Source organism: Littorina saxatilis, linkage group LG8 (assembly GCF_037325665.1).
Source record: "Littorina saxatilis isolate snail1 linkage group LG8, US_GU_Lsax_2.0, whole genome shotgun sequence".
Classification (NCBI taxonomy): domain Eukaryota; kingdom Metazoa; phylum Mollusca; class Gastropoda; order Littorinimorpha; family Littorinidae; genus Littorina; species Littorina saxatilis.
In genome coordinates, this window is record NC_090252.1 from 16,779,245 (window position 1) to 16,800,023 (window position 20,779).

The window sequence follows — 20,779 nt, forward strand, 5'->3', positions numbered from 1 at the left end:
TCCAGTGAACTGAGCACGTCAGAACAATCTCAATAGATTGAAGTGTGAACAATGAAGACTCACGTATTCAGTGGACTTCAGATTATTGTTGCACCTGACGGGCATACCAATTTGAGTATATTTGTCTCCAAGAATACTATTACACAATCACAGATTGCAGTATTTTTCAACGGTGTATAGTATTGACCTAGGTCATGATTAAGTGCGTGGCTGATTTCTCTTATATGTCTTACATGCTGTAAATAATGCAAATGATGTAAATGAGTCGCCTTGTGGTGAGATATGTGCGCGTTATAAAGTCTCGTATTATTATTATTATGTTTTGATTCTGGCTAGATACTGTTCATCTCCAGTCATGAAATGCAAGTTATTTAAATATTATGTCATGAATACTTGCACAAACATTACAAGTATGATCAACAATATCACAAAAATAAGATCATAAGTAATAATGACGAAATATACAACATGGAAAATACATGACACAGAAAATTACACTGTTCTGAAGTAATAGGGTCTAGCGTCAAAGTGATTATTGGTTGTAAGTAATCAAGAACGATAACATTAAAATAACACATTTAGAAACACAAACATGAACGATAAAGACACAATGTTTCATCCGCTCGCTTCATTCACAGGGGCAGCATTTATGAATATAATTTATCATCATCATTTGTGGATTTATTTTCAGGAGTTTGTGTTCACTGCAGGAATAGTCGCACAAGTATACATCCATTTTGGAACAGCGGAAGGGAGATAATCGGGGAAGTCCGCACAAATGTGTTGTGGAAATCATTATTTTCAATCAACTAAAAATATGTTTCATTATCCGACACCGATCAATGCACAGCGTAGTGACGATTGCGAACAAGTTCCGTAACTCTTATCTTCCGGGCCTTACCTCCCCCTGTTTTCATGATCCCCTAAAACAAATGAGTTTGCTTGCCCTCGTGTCCTTCGCCTTTTTCTTTTGCTCCTGTGTCATTATGACGTCAAACCTACAATAACGTCACGGAACACGTAAAAGAAAGTCCATGTTTCTGGGCCAAGACGTTCCACCTAGTACAAGTCTCGGTCACTATGCTTGCCAAGAATCTGTCATTCTTTGTGCGTGGTTGTGAGTGCGTGTTCGGCGTTTCTGTGTTTACATATATGTGTGTGTGTGTGTGTGTGTGTGTGTGTGTGTGTGTGTGTGTGTGTGTGTGTGTGTACAGTGTGAACAGCTCAGATCATGGGTCAATAAAGTGTTACACAGATGGTCAAAATTAAAGTACAAGATATTGCACTGGAAGTGGAACTACACTGTTGCTTAGTGTCTGTATGAAGCTACAAGGTGAAAATAGAAAAAGAAAAACACGATTCTTGACTTTGATGGGGTTTTTCTGCTTGTAAGCACATATTCTTCTACTCATCACAGCATGCCCCATTATTGAGTTTAAAACACCAATTAAATTTGTTTTGAATAAAACTCACAATTTTACAATAAGAATTTAGAGACCTGAATCAATTAGGTATATCCTACTTAGTTTGACTTTTGCAAAACTAAGTAATTACACATTTAATTGAATCAGTCAGACAGACGGAGACATAGAGAGACAGACAGAGGGCAAACAGAAATCTGAGAAAGAAACCCCTTTAAAAATGTTACCATGTTTGAAATGAAACATCGCAAGGTGAAGCCATAATTCATCACCTTTCAGTATGACGTCATGAGCGTGTTCCACACTTGAAATGACGTGTTTTTATCATGTTGTCAGCTGCACGGAGCTTGGAAGTATAATTTCCATTCAACGATCCGAGTTTGTTAAGTTTTAGCCTATTTTCAACGTCAAACACCATGAAGCTATATATATTTGGAATCAGAAAATGGTAAGGAATAGATAGAAGTTGTTTTTAAGTGTCTTTTTTCATAAATAAAGATAGTGGTTATTTATCGGGTTTCTTCATTTTTAAGCATAATTATCAATACAAAACAACAAAACTATATAGTTTTAGATACAGGACGCAATAGGGAATACACCAATATAAATATTTTGTTTCAAATATTAGTTTTTAAAAATTTGAAAAAATGACATATTTCGAACAAACATTTCAATAACAAAACTTTAAGTGACCAAACTGAAATGCAATCCCATAATCCGGCCTAGATCTGAGATTGTGTGATAAGAAATTCGATCAAATTGATGAAAAACTGTAACTGTGAAAGTGCTGCCTCGACCTTTTGGCAAACGGTAAAATATGACGTCATCAAACTGTCCTATCAATAAACGGAAAAACCTTCTATGAGAAAATCCAGTCAAAAATATCCATATCAAATTTCATAAAGATCCACTCCGTAGTTTTTGAGATATGATCTGCAGTGTGAAAAAACGCCCATAACGCCCAAAATGCAAACTCATTTGTCATGATTTGGTCGTGTTCTGCTGATACTATAATGTTTTTCTTTCCTAAAACACACTATAATAGTAGCCTTTCCCAATGTCTATGCTAAAACTGACTTGTCTGTGTTGTCAATGATTTTGCTACAGTGTGAGAACACAATCTCACGCCCATAACGCTGTGACACGAAAACTCATTTGGTCGTGTTCTGCCGATACTCTAATGTTTTTCTTTCTTAAAACACACTATAATAGTAGCCCTTCCCAAATGCAATGCTAAAAATGACTGGTCTGTGTTGTCAATGATTTTCTGCGAGAATGCGATCTATCTGTTTGTCGCAAAGACCGTGTGACACGAAAGTTATGAGCGGAAGACAAATCTGCTTAGTGCAATTACGTTTCAGAAGATAGTTGGTTAAAACAGTTTATCACTCAGACACGCAAAGGAACACTATAACTTTATTATTCAGGCCATATTTGCTTTCCTTTGTCATGTATGAAAGTACTGGCCTTGGTTGAAGAAAGTGACCTGTCGCTGTGCAACAAATTTGTCGCCATTTTCCGCCGTGTTTTGTAAATAAAACGTGTTTACTACCCACACATACAAAACGATGCTGTTGGTTCTTTTTATTTTCTTATTGTTTGATTCATGCTTAGCAGTTTAGTATGCTTTGTTTTCTTCTCAATTCAATGGATGGCTATAAAATAAGCATTTAAATGTGAAGGTGTTAAAATTACCCATGATCTGAGCTGTTCACGTGTGTGTGTGTGTGTGTGTGTGTGTAGCGTGTCTGTGTGTGTATGTGTGTGTGAGTATGCGTGTGTGTGTATGTGTGTGTGTGGTTGTGTGTGTGGGTGTCTGTATATGTATAACTAGAATGAATACCCGCTTCGCCGGGTAGCCGGCTTCGCCGGGAAGAAGTACTTAGAGCCGTACGCCGGCTTCGCCGGGTCCGAACAATGGACCCGCCAAGCTTAGGTCCCTCCCAGATTCGTGGAATGGGAACAGCACGAAAATGATTCAGTGGCCATAATGCCATTCCTGACCATATCGAGTCCCATCCTTGTCGACGAATGTAACCGTGTTAATCACCTTTGGAGGCGAACTCCACTCAAACAGGACTGAGCAAGTTAGAGCTTCTCAAACGAAGGCCAGTACATAAAATTACACAAAAGCCGCCAGACCACATCACAAACAGAACTGAACAATGCACAGGTGTTGCTCACATAGAGACACACACACACACACACACACACACACACACACACACAAAAACACAGAGAAGCCGTATCTATAGAGAGATAGATGACAGTGTATTTTTCGCGTGGCTATAAATTGATTCGACCTTTGCACTTTTACAGTGAGGATAATTTACGGGTCCAATTTACGTTCTGGACACTGCGTTGACCTTCTAAAAATAGTAACAGTAACAGAACGCCGGGAATATCCGAAGACGCTCCACTCACACTATATTAGTGCACCATACGAAGGAAGGGAGGTAAACGCTGAAAACCTGGAGAAGATGAGAAGATAAGGAAGAGTTACTTATAATGGTGAAATGAACACAAAAACCAAAATCATTTCAGCGCTGCGCGCTGAGAGCACGTGTTGAAATATCTCATCGATGATATTGAATGTGTCCGGGGTGTAGCTGAATACGGTGTCCAAATTTGAAAAAGATCCACCGAGAACTTTGGCTTTGGTGTGTCGGTATGGGGGCCCGGGTAGCTGAGGTGGAACCAAAATAGCTGAGGTGGAACCAAAATCGGTTCCGCGCTGCGCGCTGAGAGCACGTGTTGAAATATCGACCAGGTTGTGTCGTGTCCCGGGTCTACCTGAATATGCCCACCAAATTTGAAGCAGATCCATCGAGAACTTTGGCCGTGCATGGCGAATACACACATACACAAACACACAAATACACAAATACACAGATACACAAACACACACACAGACACAAGTCGTATATATATATAGATTATGTATGTTTGTGTGCGAGTATGTGTGTGCGTGTGCGCGCGGTGTGTGTGTGTGGGTGTATGTGTGTGTGTGTGTAATAATTACTTGTGATGAGCGTATCTTTTATGATTTTCAACAACAAAATTTCTATATCAAAGTTTTACAACGAATAACGTTTTTGTTTCGTTGTTCTCATTAGTTTATAGACGTAGCATCGACAACCAATTACAATTTTTGAAACTGTTCTGTCCAAAGTAATAACAACTGCTCGCAAACATTACGTGCTGATGACATACACGACAGTGAAGATTGTTTATTCAGTTTATCCTATGTTCGGGCGAATATAACAAACACAAAAAGATACTATTTTATGAAGTCGACATTACGCCTGCTACAAGATGTTGCTATGTTGTGGTTGAAAAGGCTGTTCTTTGTTATGATCGTACACAAATCCAAAACGGGTAAAAATGTATATGAAATAATATGTATTTCCTTCTTCTTGGCTTATCATATATAGCTTACATCTCTTCCAAAGATGTTCCCTCACCCTTTAACATTGTTTTGAAAAGAGAGAGAGAGAGAGAGAGAGAGAGAGAGAGAGAGAGAGAGAGAGAGAGAGAGAGAGAGAGAGAGAGAGAGAGAGGGAGAGAGGAAGAGGTAGAGGTAGAGAGAGAGAGAGAGAGAGAGGGAGAGAGAGAGAGAGAGAGAGAGAGAGAGAGAGAGAGAGACAGACAGAGAGACAGAGACAGAGAGAGAGAGAGAGAGAGAGAGAGAGAGAGAAAGAGAGAGAGAGAGAGAGAGAGGGGTAGATTTTATCGTTGATGTATTTAGCGGTGAATATGGTGCATCATTCGCAATCTCGTTTGTTGTTTTTCTTCTCACATGAAATAACCTCTTTGTGTACTCTTTGTGTACGACTTATTATGCAAATTTAAAACGGATATAAATGGACTGGGTTTCCCACCCAACGATTATTATCAGAAACGTGTGTGTGTGTGTGTGTGTGTGTGTGTGTGTGTGTGTGTGTGTGTGTGTGTGTGTGTGTGTGTGTGTGTGTGTGTGTGTGTGTGTGTGTGTGTGTGTGACTATGTGTGATGCACGTGCGTGTTTTTCTAAAGGCATGTTGATATATCAACTCAATGGTAGATATACACAATTGGTTCAACTGCTTTTACCTACCACACAACATATAGATAATTGCATTTTCTTCTTCCACTGCAACAGTGCAATATTGGGGTAGCATCAGTTTTGCCTGGCTAGATTTGTTTTGTTTATTGTATATGCATTGCGGTTGATTCAGTCTGTGTTTTTTTCTATCTTGAGCATCTTATCATTACAACTGCTCGATCGATTGATAAAAGTGGACATGCATTTATGAAAATTATGCAACTGATCTCAATTTACCATCATGACCGTCACTTTTGCTGGCTATTATACAATAGCAATGTCAGAAAAGCACACGGTAAAAACACTTCACACATTTATACGCGTTAGTGCTCAAAAGACAAACTAACAATTTATCCCAAAAGACACACACACACACACACACACACACACACACACACACACAAACACACACACAGACACACACACACACAGACACACACACATACACAAACACACACAGACACACACACAGACACAAACACACACAGACACACACACACACATACACAGACACACATTCACACACACACACACACACACTTACGCGTTTCTGATTATAATCAATGGGTGCGAAACCCCATCCAGCTTCTTTCACGTGATTCATTGCATTTGACATTCGACAAAGTCCTACAGGTACATCATTTGTCACAAGCGTTTGACTAGTCCATAATACATCTGACACAGCTGTTTGTAGTGTGGGTAATGCAATCACGGGCTATGGGGAGATCTCCTCTCTTGCGCCCGTTTCTTTCACTTTTATAGCGTTTTTATAGATATAAAACATACAAATGAAAACAACATAAAAACCAACACGAAATCATTTCTCATGTATAAAAAAACAAAATAATACAAGCACATTACACTTACACAGGCATCAACAACAACAACAACAACAACAACAACAACAACAACAACAACATCAAGTACAACAACAATAACAACAACAATGATAATAATGATAATAATGGTAATAATGATAATAATAATACTATAATGTTAATTGTCAGTAAGCACTGGTGTCACATGACTGATGTGAACCAGTTGATTGGCTAATATCGATGTGCTAAAACTGTTAGCGCACTCTTGGAGTGCGCTAACTTTTCCACAGAGCGTATTCTTCCGCCCTTTGCCTAAGCGAGACTGTACTCTCATCCTCAGAATTAATTAATGACATGTAGCTTATATTCTCCACAATACCAAAATACCATAAATTTCCTGCTTCTCAATTAAAGCAGAAGTGGTGTTTTTTTTCTGACAGATTGCATGTGCCTGTGCCACAGTTGCCACTGATCTAAAAATAGAACCCGCTGTGTTTAATTTTTCAGTTTCGACTTGCGAAGAATCTTCTCATAATTATGCCGTAGCTTATTATCCACATTACCAAATGATGAGTTAGTATACAATTCCCAGCAGCTAACAGAAAACACAAGTGTTATTCCGATAACGTACCAGCTAGATCAGCATTTGGAATATGACTAAGTGCCAAAAGGTGCGCACGAAAAGCGGACAAAGGGGCTAAAAAATAAAAGTTGACAAACACGACTGATATTGTGATTTTTGTTAAGACAACAGATGCTGGAACCCAATTACGAAAAGAAAAGATAAATTTACCCAAATGATTTTACAAATAACGATAATTTTGTTCGTTATATCATTCAAAACGGCACTGAGTCATAGCATTAAGGTTATCTCGCACGTTTTTAAAGCTAGGGCTTTGAAACTTGGCACACAACCAAAGTATAATGACCTCCAGGTATGGTGCACATCACACTAAACAACATTGAATTTCAAGGTCACAGCGAGGTTAAATTTCCTTTGCAAACTGGAAAATTGTCGTTGTCACGTCTTACATGTTTTAATACTAGATCAGTTAGACTTTACATACTTCACATACTTTCAGCATTTTTATAAAACCTCATTAAAAGTGACCTGCTTGTTAATCTTTGTCAAAGTTCAAGGTCACAGCGGGGTCACATCTGGTCCAAATGTGGAATATTTTCAATTTATTCAGCGCGTTTATAGCACGAGCTTTGAAAATACACACAGTTCTAGTGTATAATGTTCACACACGATTAAAGTCTGGTTGAAAAAGTCAAGGTCACAGCAGGGTCGCGTTGAGGTCAAACATATACATTTTTCAATGAGGTTTTCTCATATGTTTTTGAAGCTAGGGCCTTGAAACTTGGCACACTACGCAAGTTAAATTAAACCTCATCAAATTCCAAGGTCACAGTAAGGTTAAAGATCCTTTAAGGATATTTTCTAAAAAAGGTGACCGCCTGGTTAATGTTTGTCAAATTTCAAGGTCACAGCAGTGCCATCTGGCTTAAACTTTGAAAAATTGTCAATTTCTTCAACTAGTTTTATAGTGTTTGAAGTCATTCACACATGATGAAAGTCTGGTTGATAAAATCAAACGTCAAGGTCGCAGCGGGGTCGCATTGAAGTCAGACACATACAATTGTCATTTTCACGAACGCCTTTTAAGCAACACCTTTGAAACTTCACACATTCCAAAGTTTTGATGTTGTTTGGTTATAATCAAAGTGTGGTCAATTTCCATGATTGAGAGCATTCAGAGGGGTCAAGTTGAGGTCACACAAAAGAGATTAAATTGTCGACACAACAGATGAGACTGGCTACCACTGTTTATTTTAATACACTTTTATGCAAATTTTAAATTGTGTTCAACCATATACACCAAACTCACCCAAACTCCTGAAACATCCAAGAAAAGGAAAAATGTGTCCAAGCAAGGAAAAACGCCATTTCTTCAAAGGCTGGAATAACTACAGAGGCAGCCGCGTCATTACACACAATGCAATTACGTCATACATCATACATTTCTATGAGTCATGTTGAATGGAATGGTGGCATGTGCCTCTATTCTAGCTAACAACAAAGCTGAAAAAATGAATATTATCTGTTTGTTTTGTTTGTTTTACCCGTACGAGACCTTTCTGTGACCTTGACATGTGACAAGGATCTACCTTAACTTCTTTAAGTCGGAGTTGAGAGTTGTGTGATGTTTGAAGGCTCTCCCTTTAAAAAAAACTGAGATAATGATGCATTTTCGTGTTTTTGATTTGCCCATGTGACCTTGAGATTCGACAAAGGTCAACAAGACTTTAACCGTGTATGGAGGCTATTAAGCCCAAAAATGTGAACTTTCAAGGTTCTTGCTTTGAAAAACTCTGAGAAAAAGGTTATGTTTTTTTTTTTACCCACACGAGACCCTGCTATGACCTTCACATTTCTCAAGGATCAACCTTGAATTCTCCATGTTGAACAATCATTAAGCAAAAGCGTTGTTTGAAGTTTGAAGGTTCTAGCTTCAAAAATCTCTGAAAAAATATGTTTCATCCGTTTTCTGAACCACATGTGACCCAGCCGTGACCTTGAAATCTGACAAGGGTCAACAAGACTTTTACCATGCATGGGGGCGATTAAACCCCAAATGTGTGTGAAGTTTCAAGGTTTCAACTTAAAAAACGTCTGAGAAAAATATACATTTTCCTTTTTGGACAATGTGTTGCACGCAAGACAACACGACAAACGCTCGTGTTATCATTCTTTTACTTTAAGGTCGACTTGCGTGCCCGCTCTTTCGCTAATCTCAATTAAAATTCATCTTAGAAGTTCGGTTTTATTACGCTTTTAATTAAGAAGATTAAACTAAGACAACAAATAGTTAGTTTTACCCATTAAACTCGATAAGGTAGTGACATTTTATGTTGAACGCAAGAAGGTGTCGCACGCAAGATCTGAAAAGATGTTGACGACATAATTTCAACACTTGATAGCGCAATCGTGGTTCGTGATTTCTTCACAAATTTTGAACACAGAATGTGTCACGTGGTTCCGTAAATGAAGTAGATCTTTGTACATGTAAATTTTGTTTTTAAAAGAAAATAACCGTTAATTACCGAACATTTTGTCGCACGCAAGATATGACGAAATTTTCAAATCGTTTTCAAAAATGCTGTTCAAAAGTTCTGCAGTCTTTGCTGGATTACTTGAAAGACAGCAGTTTGATACACCGTTATCGCTTGACGTGTCGACATCAATTCCAGAGTTTTTGAAAAAGAAATTTAGTAAATATCTGCGATTGAAAAATGTATGCCGTGATGACGAATCATCTTGCGTGCGACACCTTAAAATTCGGTTATCGAAAAAAAAAAATTCTCTCGAGATTTAGATTTGACGTTTGGTCTCGTCTGTAAAGCGATGTTTCAGGCATTCAATCAAACTAAATGCAATTCATTTGTGCTTCTTGTTATTTTTCTGTGGCATATTCAAAACACGAGGTATCACGATGTCCTTTTTCAGATGGCCGGTTTTGGCGTTATTTTTGACTTTAAACAAAGATAACTTCAAAACCGTTCAAGTCAGACACACGAAATTATGTCCACTATCTCTTCGCACATTCATCCACACACACACCAATTTTCAGCAGACACACGTTTTTAGAAACATTTTTATTGTAAAACAAAGTCGTCTTCTGTTCTGTGAGCACCTTTTGGCACTTAGTCATATATACATAGCAGACTAGATTACACTAAAATACGACTGCATCAGTTCAGTAAATGAATGGTTTCCGAATTATCATTTCAAGGCAAGAACAATCGGAATCGAAAACGTGTAGGGTTTAGAACGTCCGTACCATATAAGACTTATTACCACTGAGCCTGCCTCATGCGTGCAGACTCAGTGCAACGTGACGAGCAATTTTTGTTTTTGGAATGCCGCAGTGGTTCGATTGCCCTAGCCTAGCAGACGACATAAACCCCGCTCAGCAAACTAACATGTTGGGTAAATGTGAACGAAAAAACGATGGGGATATAATACGTGTAGGGTTCAGAGCATTCTTACCGTTCATATTTAGTACCAGACTCCCCGATGAGTGAAGATACCACACGAGAAACATGCCACATTTATTTTGAAAATGTGCTAACCGTCGACCTTGGGGGTTAGCCAATTCAAGGGGAGTCACTCTGCATAGTCAATCCGTCTAAGCTCGACTTAAGGCTTCGAATCGCAAATAACTAATAGCACAGTCCTTTCTCCGAGTTCAAATGAGGTCTCTCTGAAAGATCATCACTGTTTAGCTTTACGCTACACTGGATTTTACCAACAAAAATCAAAACAAGAGTTTGCGTGTGACGAAAGCATGACACACGAGACAGCCCACACAAAAGTAGATCTACGACCTGACCACACAGTTATGCCTATTCAAATGCCATTAGCAAAATGTGCGTGTTGTATCTTCTTTTTTCTCTGGCGGTACCGACAATATCGTTATTGAAACAAATCCCAGTGCACTAAGGGATTTATAGAGCAAATCTCGAAAATAATTATTGAACTCAGCGCTATGCGCTTCGTTCAATAATGAATTTTCTCGATTTGCTCTATAAATCCCTTAGTGCACTGGGATGGCTCAATAACTTAAATAATAATGTCGCCCCGACTGGCAGCCAAACGCCTTATGCTAGCGTGAGAGGTAAGCGCTCTAATTTATATGCATATCCGTACGCTTGGGTCGAACACCTCTAGCTGCGCTCAGCGATTGAGCGGTCGCCCATGCTTTGTTTCAGTTACAACTCCAACGATTATTAAACAATGTTTTTGAAGTGTTGCGCCAGGTTTAAGCATCAGCATATCCACATCCACACGAAATTTGTGGTGAATCGGTCAAGAAACGCTGGAGGTATAGGCAAAGGAAATGACGTGTGAGCGCTAAACCGTGTGCAACCTCGGTACTCGCGTAGCCATCGGGTAGAAATGTTAACCACATAATATATACCATAACAATGGTATATGTCATTCCAAATTTCACGATAACGGGCCCACAAACCCAGGAGCTATTAGCGATCAAAAGTGTGACGGACGGACGGACGAGCGGACGGACGGATGGAAACACGGACAGATGCCTAACAATATCGATTTGATGTAACACACAACGAATATGTAACAACAACAAAATCATTAGATTCAAGCGTATTTTCCATACGCAACGAGTGTCATAATGTCAACCTTCTTTTGTACTAAAATTATAAATGGGGTTAGGGTTACGTTTTGTAAACTTATGCAAAAATTTAACGATCGATTTTTTTAATTTTTGTGTATCTAATTGTGTAGACCCAGGTGTGCATTATGTCAAACTTTTATGAAAATTTAACGGTTCTATTAGCAGATATATTTAGTTGAAGTGAGCAGGTGGTCTAATTTTAGCAGGTAAAACGTCATTTAAATTAACGAATATTACTTTTATTAGCCATTTCAAAAAGAATGGAAACACTTATTCATAAAAAAAACCATTGTTTTTATGTGCACAAAGTCGGTAATTACGCCACATACAAAAACAAGTAGTTGTGACTTTAAATACTCAGTTAAATACCATATCCGATAGCCTACCCTGATTTACAAAAAAACGTGAAATGTCAACATATTCACGAGGCTATATATCTTAAAAACGTTACAATCGATTTCTCTAATTTTTACACATTTGTTTGGTCAGACTTGAAACATACATCAGGCAAAATATAGGCGATTTTTAACGGTTGTTTAATCGGTGTCATATGTCTTTAAGGTAGCTAGTACTAAGGCCGTGCTTCATTGTTAATAGAATGGCATACAAAATGTGTTTTACAACGTTTCAATTATGGTTACTTATAACATGGTAGATCAAACTATATAGTTGAGCGAATAGACGATGGAGTGTGTGTGTGTGTGTGTATGTGTGTGTGTGTGTGTGTGTGTGTGTGTGTTTGTGTGTGTGTGTGTGTGTGCGTATTTGTGTGTGTGTGTGTGTGTGTGTGTGTGTGTGTGTGTAAGTGTGTGTGTGCGTCTGTGTGTATGTGTGTATGTATGCTTGTATCTGTGTCTGTGGGTGTTTTTGTTTTTTACTGAATGTGTACGCGTATGTGTAACGTTATTACATGTTTATTTTACATCACATGTGTTTCAGGATCCACACGTCGTGTGTATCTAGATTAGGTATCTCGTATGCAATTGATGATGTAAACATCTACACGTATAGTTCACGTGTCGGCTAAATGTAGTGCTTCTCGACTTCTATAGCATATAAATGTGTGGTGGTTTGTACTTATTAATTTCCGTGTTACAAAACATGACGAGGAAATAAATGAGCCAGTCACAAGTCGCCCTCTGTCCCGTGAAGGGCAGTGATCATACTTTCCTAGCACTCTCTGCTTTATGTATTATTTCAGAGACTCTTAATTAACGTGCAGTGTCTTTTGTAAACTTGATATCGAACTTAGAAATCATGATCACGGTTTCAAAATTGCAACAAATGCTATTTCTGAATTACTTGCTCGAAATTGTTAAGTGCACTATGTTAACATTGATTCTGTTAAAGATAGAGTGAAATATGAATAAAGTCTTTTTTTGAAAGATGAATTATGTGTTGATGCACTGTATTTGTGATTGAACAACTTCGCAGGTGCAAAGACAAAGGAAGAGACGATCATCAGGTTGGTGTCTGTGGCTACTACATAATAGATTATATATAGCACGCAACGTCGAATACGTTGTATCGTATATCTGGCTGTTGTCGCTTTTCGTTGACAGCATGACTGTGTAAAGTGATGCAACAATACTAATACAACATATCGGATGTTTCTCTTTGTTATATTATGACTTACATATGGTTTCATAAAACTGAAAACGGAACTCAACTAATGTGTACTTAGAGCGGAAACACTGAGGCAGCATCAACAATAATGCATCTACTGCTGGCGTTTCAACTTCCCGTCATTGTTTGGTATGCATCAGGACTGGGCCTTGATGATTCAGCTTGTAAGTATTGAATTATATGTTTTTGTCAATCAAAAACCGTAAAATACAGTTTCACAACTTATCAATAATATTCGATGCTTTTGTTATCTTTATTCGACACATCAGTATCTATGTTGTGTGTTGGTTATTCATGTATTTGTCTGGTAGACTATGCATTCACTTACAATGTTAGTGCATTAACTGGTGTGCATGGTGTTTATTTGATTATTTTTGATTTACATATTTGTCGACATCACTATTAAGGCCCGACTGCCAGCTGGAATTGTTGCCAACATTTTATTTTGTCTTGTTTTAATTGTGTGACTATAAGCCCATCTGCTGTAAAGTTGGCTGATATTTTTTGTTTTATGTAGCTGTTTTTCCTGATCACAATAGTGTTTGACATATTTGACATCAACTATAGGGGTAGTCTACTCAGTTCGAGACTATTTTGAGAACAGTAGACAGTAATTTCCACACGATCCGTATACTACTCCACTCCCTCACACAAATTACATCCCTTGACTTGAGAAGTGCACTTAGGAAGTCTTACACACATGTAGAAAAGGTAAACAGTCTAGCAGACTATTATAACATAAGAACGATCTGCCAAAAGTTGTGGTGGAAGCAATGAAACCTATTTGTGAGGGCCTGCAGGTTGCCACAGAACGTTATCAAAGATGTTTAGACGGCTACACACATAAACCCAATGAATATACGTATGTTGTCCAAAAAGGAAAGTACATGGGATTGGTATTGTTGAAACTTCTCTTGCCTCAGCTGTTACAATAGTACCGTAAAATCCCTAGCAAACGCCCAGTATCTAGCAAACGCCCACCCCCCACTTTTAGCTAAACGTTGTGCAGAGGGGTCACTACCTAGCAAACGCCCACCCCTTTTTTGCTTTAAAAATAATTTGTTTTAAGACATTCGGCCTCCTTTATCTACGATTTGTGCACACTGTTCGATGATTCGCCGGTTTTTTCTTCTTCTTTTTTTCTATCACAGAACGTTGATCTTTATTTCTGTAAACAAACGGTGTGTTTATTTTTCATTAAAATTGCATAAATCACATGTATCACTTTGTTGTCTTGTGAAAATGTGATGACACTTTATCCTGCAAAGGGGTGTATACCTAGCAAACGCCCACCCCTTACTTGTTCCCGAAATCTGTGCAGAGGGGGGGTGGGCGTTTGCTATGGATTTTACGGTATATGATGGCTCAAGGACAATAACTGTGTGGCAAGTTTGCTCGTGCTATCGTTGAGCAAAGAGACATTGAAGGCATCAGCAGTTCACAGAAAAAAGGCCCAGGAAAGCTTGAAGCAAGGATGGCCAGAATAGAAAAGAGACAAAGAAGGGAGGAAACTGAAGCCAAAGTACACGTTATTTAGAAGAGTGCAATAAAGACGTATTTGGTAAAGCATTTCAGGGGTAGATAAGTTGTCGAATATCAACATGTTATGTTGGTTTTCGCTGGATAATTTCAAAAGTATTACAGATATTGACCTGCCATTGTTTTTCACATTTGTTGAATAGACATGGGAATGGATATTGAACTAAACTCAATGCAATAGATTAAATACACACATTTTTGAATGTTTTATCAAAACAAAGTGATTTTTTTTTTGTTGCATACACGGTGAAGCAATACTTAGGGTAGACATCACATTTTAGTTAAGGATCCATATATATATATATATATATTGTGTACCAAACGCGCCGAAAAATAAAGTCCTTAATAGCTATACTTTTGAAAATAGCAAGGGGAAACCAGCTGTTCATTTTACTGCACACTAGTTTGTAATTGTTTGTCTATTTGATGTTTACTCTCACTTGTTTTTTTGTTGTGTGTTTTTTTCTTCTCAGAAAACACAACACTGCCAGCTTAAAATATACATTCAAAAGAACATGTGACCACATCTTATGTTTATATATAGCTATTATGATAAACACGTGGGGGAATTCGGGGGCTGTGATTGGATGGTCTCTTCCGATCATCAAAGCATAATGCGGCGGAAGTCGGCCATTTTACTCAATATCCAAAAGCATAGTGTCGATAACAAAGACGCATGGTTCCGGTTTCTTCCACGTGTATAAAGTACACGCATACCTCGCCAGGTTTGTTTCTGTGACTAGTCGACAGACGATGCCATTTGCTTTGTGTGTGTTTTTGTTGTTGCTTACTGTACATGACATACATTACGTGTAAAATCCAGTTCTTTAACAGGCAACAAACCTTGCAAATTTCCAGAAGCTGCAATCTGAAGCGACCTATCTCTGATTCTAGCAGACGATCTCTCCAACGTTTAACACAAAATCAGCAAACTCTCCTGTCACATAGAACGTCCATTGTATAGTGCAATGTTGAAATGAAGTTACCGGTCTGAAACATTCAGTCGTTTCTTCTGAGACAATCCTTGTTCTCTTATCATCTACAGATTTACGGCAGTCTTCACCACGCGAATTCCCAACAGAAGTCAGACTTTTGAACATACAATAAACGTAGGCAGGCATGACACGTCATGACGTCATGTGATTCCTAGCATATTGACGTGATGCTAAACATCCGGTTATCTCGAGTTTTCTCCGTAATACATGTCCGTGGGTTTTTCAATGTTCGGCTATTTCCGTAGCTTCATGCGGAAAGGGAACCGTCGTCTGCAATCAGCGACATGGACCATTCTGGTACTTGTTGCTGACAAAAACATGATTTTAACACAGAATTTAATGTCAGAATAGCTATATAAACGCTATTGTGTTTTCATCGTAGCAATAGGGTCCGATATTTAGACTCGAACAAGTATAATGCGACTCGTCTTCGACTCGTCGGCATTATATTTGTCTCGTCTAAATATCGGGCCCTATTGCTACGCTCAAAACACAATAGCTGGTAATCTTCTCATATGGTCATAAAACAAAAGTATCGTTTTCGCACCCTCATTTAGTGAGCAGACAGGCCTCAACCCACTAAAATGCATTGCTGTATTTCTCAAGCGGCGGCAGTGGTAATGTATGTCCTCATGACGGAACATATACCTGTGGCCAAAGTAAGGAAATATTATAATCCAAATGAACGCTTTCTCTGGCTGGGATTCCATGACTTAGAAACCGCCAACAAGTAGTGACTGCTTGACATGGGTTAATCTAAATTAGTAAATATAATAGACACTTTACATTGTTTGCAACATACAATATTTTAATGTCAAAATGTGGTGTCAAAGTTAAGCGTTTTGTTTTCTTCTTTGTTTAGGTGCATTCTTCAAGAAACAGGACTCCTATGTGGCAGACGATGGGCACAATGTAATCACTACTTTCAACATGTGTCCTGGCATTGCAATTAGCTCTGTTAAAGTGTTCGAAGGGCCAAAACCAAACTATGCTCTGCATACATGCCGTATAGCTTTCAATGGCGATACGTGCTACACTAATGCAAAATATTGCACGTGCAGCAGAGGAACATTCTCCCTGACAGTGGAGATAAACAGTTCAGATTGCGACGAATGGTCAATTCATGGCGAACTTGAACATAGTGGGGAGTTGAAAAAAATTGTACAGATTTGCCCAAACCGTAAGTATTGTTTTGTTTGTTTGCGTGAAAATACTATATTATACAATTCCGTCCGCCTCAACTCACACGCAAGCATACTCGCACAAACGCACGCACTCTTAAACACACACACACACACACACACACACACACACACACACACACACACACACACACACACACACACACACACACACACACACACACACACACACACACACACACACACACATACACACACACACACATACACACTGACACACACACGCACGCACGCACACACACACACACACACACGCACACACACACACACACACGCACACACACACACACACACACACACACACACGCATTTTAATAAACGGTTTTACGTGCCAATATCGTGAATACATAGCAAACACGTTATTATCTTTCACGTCACTATTTAAGTTTAGGATACGTCAGGACAATAATTATACACTACTAAAACGGCATTCGCTTAGTCATATATATCTTCTACCACATTAACACGCAGCTTTTATTTTGAAAATTCAGAATCCCGAACCAGTCAGAGCACAACAACAGAGACAGATCCCCATACCAGAGAAGCTGTCATAGACATCTCCACTGACATTCCAAGTGCCATACCACTGACAGGTGAAAGTAAAGGTGTGAGTTTGAGTAACAGTGCTGTCTGCTTGCATGAAAGAGGGATGGCGACATCGGGTTGGGAGAGTGAGACAGATTACGATAGTTAGACAATGTATACTGATGTGTTATCTGTCCTCACATTCACACCGACAACTTTGGAGTGGAAAAAGTGCACAACAATAAACTTTAACAGTAAGATAATTCGTATTTACAACTGGTGGAAACAATTCTAATAAGGTAGCATTGCAGTTAATGTTGTTTATAGTAGCAGCTCATACGTTGTTGTTTTTCTTCTTCAGAATGTGCTTATCACAATGTGTTTTTCTCTCCTTTTAATGGTGATCAGCTGTTGGATTTAAGTGAGCATGTAAACTAGCTACGTACGTCAAAGTATAGGGACTGCTGTCTAGACTGGATGACCAATACTCTAACTAGTAGATGGATTTATCCTAGGTACTAGCACCATTAAAACTACAATGCATCCGACGACCACTGGTGGGGAGGGTCAAGGAGACAGTCTGAAAGCTGTGTCCATCCTGGGCGGTGTCGTGGGATTTGTTCTCCTCGTTGTAGCTGTTCTCGCTGTCTGCGTTGGAGTTCTATTTTGGAAGAGAGGTACATGTATGATATTTGAGGTGTTACAATACCTATGCGATTGGTGTTTGTATTGGAATGAATAAGGTTTTACTAGCTCACAATTAACCAGATGATATTCCTATTTGTGTGTATCATGTGAAAAACACACCCTGATGAATATTATGAACTTGAAATACAGAAGGGAACATTTCACAGATATACGTATAGTCACACCAGACACACATTTCAAAGAACATCAATTAAGTTGTCAAATATTTGCATTTGATTTTACTCTAATAATGCATACATGTAGTTGTATGATTTCATTAAGTCAATATTCATTGCGTATAATATCCTCTGTGGTATCATGCCTTGTTCACATGTCTGTGCAGGCCGCTCGCGAAGACTGCCCCCACCTCCTCCTGCCCCTCACAACGTGAGACGCGCAGTTCACTGTGGCAGTCAAGCGCTGAGCACACACGGCCACGAGTACGACGAGATTCCTGACGACGTCGATATGAGTACGAATCTGCTTTGTACCTTACCTAAATGTGTAGCTTAAAAGAGCTTTGACTGTTTTGCATTAATCTTTTGCAACGATAAAGGTACCAGTTAAGCAGATAGACAGAGAGGAAACAATTGTTTAAATGGCAATGTGTGTGTGTGTGTGTGTGTGTGTGTGTGTGTGTGTGTGTGTGTGTGTGTGTGTGTGTGTGTGTGTGTGTGTGTGTGTGTGTGTGTGTGTGTGTGTGTGTGTGTGTGTGTGTGTGTGTGTGTGTGTGTGTTGTAAGCATATACTATTTACTCATGTACGTTATAGTCAAGCTATTGCAAGTGACTCCAAACATGTGCTGTACTCTAGCAGTTTACTTAAGAGTGCACATTAGCAGATAGCTGTGTTGTAGCTCTAGCAAAAAAGAAGAGATGTACAACACATTATGTTTGTGTATCCTTTCTGTGTCCCATGTCGCAGATATTGACACATTTATCATTCATACGATAATGCACACACTAATGTTGTCTTGGTAGTTTCTTAGCTTGGGTTTGAACAATGCTGACCGTTTTCCATCTCTGAACGATCGTGTGTTCGTTACAGACAAATCAGAAAGCAGCCTGGCATCCTTGCACTCTCTACCGGTGTCAGACAGCAGCATGTCAGACTGCGTTCATCACATCGCCTGCCCTTCCTCTGACAGCTCCCTGCCTGAAGACTACCTGAATCCTGTCGCCTCCGCCTGGGACGTTGTGACAACAATCAAAGAGGAAAACTCTTCGTCTTCTTCAGAGGCCGTCATGTATGCAAAAGAGCGAATAACCTTTAAGAAAAAGTACACTAAAAAGATCACTACTGTACAAGTTGAGCCCCCAGTGAAAATGCCGTGAAACTGCAGTAAGCATGTGTTTGCATCAGAACAGGTTCGTATGTGTTGATAATGGTGTATTGGCTTTAAAGTGATAATATATCTGGGAAAACGCTCTCAGATCGCTTTGAAAGTTCTTCGATGAGGTTCAGGGTAGGAAATTAAGGTACCGTGTAACAAGACTTCTCTTTGTAAAAAAAACAAGTATATTGAAAGAACAAAAGTTGTCGTACAATTTAATTTAAAGTGCATTCTCATCTGGGACTGTGGTTATCTCCCTTGACCACTTTACTCAATATTATAAGATGTTTGATCCGCCTATGTATGTGTGTGTGTGTGTGTATGTGTGTGTGAATGTGTGTGTGTGTGTTCTGGGTTTCATCGCATATCTGGCACGCATGTCATAGAGCACACAACTGACCAAGGTACAGCACAGTCATTAAGCAATGTGTAAAGGTTTTCTGCAATATAAAACCGTGATGTATTCAGGGACCATAATATAGACGTTGCGGGGAAGACGCCCGACAACTCAGCACGACAACCAATGACGGTGACATTCCTTCTTTTTTTTCTCGGTTCGCACTGGAAAATGGAGCAAGTTGTCGATGTGTCCAGAACAAAATATACAAATTGCTCTTTGGTTTTAAATCGAGTTCACTTTAGTCAAAATGTGTGTTATAAACGTAGAGATTGTCCATTCTGTAAATAGCTTTTGAAGTTAAATTTTTTTATTTTATATATATACACCTTTGATAGGCGTGGATTTACATGATTTTTTTGTCGGGTACCATCTCAGATGCTCATTAGTCTTCTCAATGTAGATGCTATAAACAGACTCGAGTGACGTCACTTTTCCACTCAGGGGTCCGGTGCACGTGTTAAGACGTGTGCGAAGGAGAAATTGGGTGTTTTTCACGTTGTGACCGAACGAATAAATAGATCACTCTTTTTGTTTTCCTAAAATGTAGGGTGTTTGGATGGTGTTTTCATGTTTGTTTAGACTTCAGTATTATGTAGTCCGTTAAGAATTGTTTTGAATGTTTTAGAAGAGGGCAAATAGTTGAGATAGTTGAGTTAGAAGGGGTTTGATCAGGGTAGCGTTCATTGTAGTAACGCTTCGTAATTTGGAATTAAAAACAATGTCTTATAGACGTTTGACTTTATTTAGATTTTATTTGTACATTTATTGAATTTAAAGCTAACACGGATGGCACTTTAGGTCAGTGTTATAGGAAATATGATAGGCGTGCTTGTTATTACATACGTGTTTTATGTGTTATGTGTGTTGTCCTATACAATTGGTGTTATAATCTTTTACAGACAGGTAGGGTGTGCCGAAGAAAATTTTCCAGAATTAATG

General features: G+C 38.8%; 1 protein-coding gene across 1 annotated transcript; it reads left to right on the plus strand.

Annotated features, from left to right (window-relative positions):
• The first annotated feature begins 17,261 nt into the window (after positions 1 to 17,261).
• LOC138972202 (uncharacterized) lies at positions 17,262 to 20,142 on the plus strand. The gene is made up of 4 exons (XM_070344940.1): positions 17,262 to 17,500; positions 17,936 to 18,097; positions 18,451 to 18,579; positions 19,155 to 20,142. The coding sequence occupies exons 2-4, from the start codon at positions 17,959 to 17,961 to the stop codon at positions 19,439 to 19,441; spliced, it is 555 nt and encodes a 184-aa protein (XP_070201041.1). The 5' UTR covers positions 17,262 to 17,500; positions 17,936 to 17,958; the 3' UTR covers positions 19,442 to 20,142.
• Positions 20,143 to 20,779: the final 637 nt, after the last annotated feature.

Excerpts from the sequence above, each read along its gene's own strand:
- LOC138972202 (XM_070344940.1), top strand. The coding sequence starts at position 17,959 with ATGCATCCGACGACCACTGGTGGGGAGGGTCAAGGAGACAGTCTGAAA. Across the intron at positions 18,098-18,450 it reads AGTTCTATTTTGGAAGAGAG|GCCGCTCGCGAAGACTGCCC; the intron begins GTACATGTATGA and ends ATGTCTGTGCAG. Across the intron at positions 18,580-19,154 it reads TCCTGACGACGTCGATATGA|ACAAATCAGAAAGCAGCCTG; the intron begins GTACGAATCTGC and ends TGTTCGTTACAG.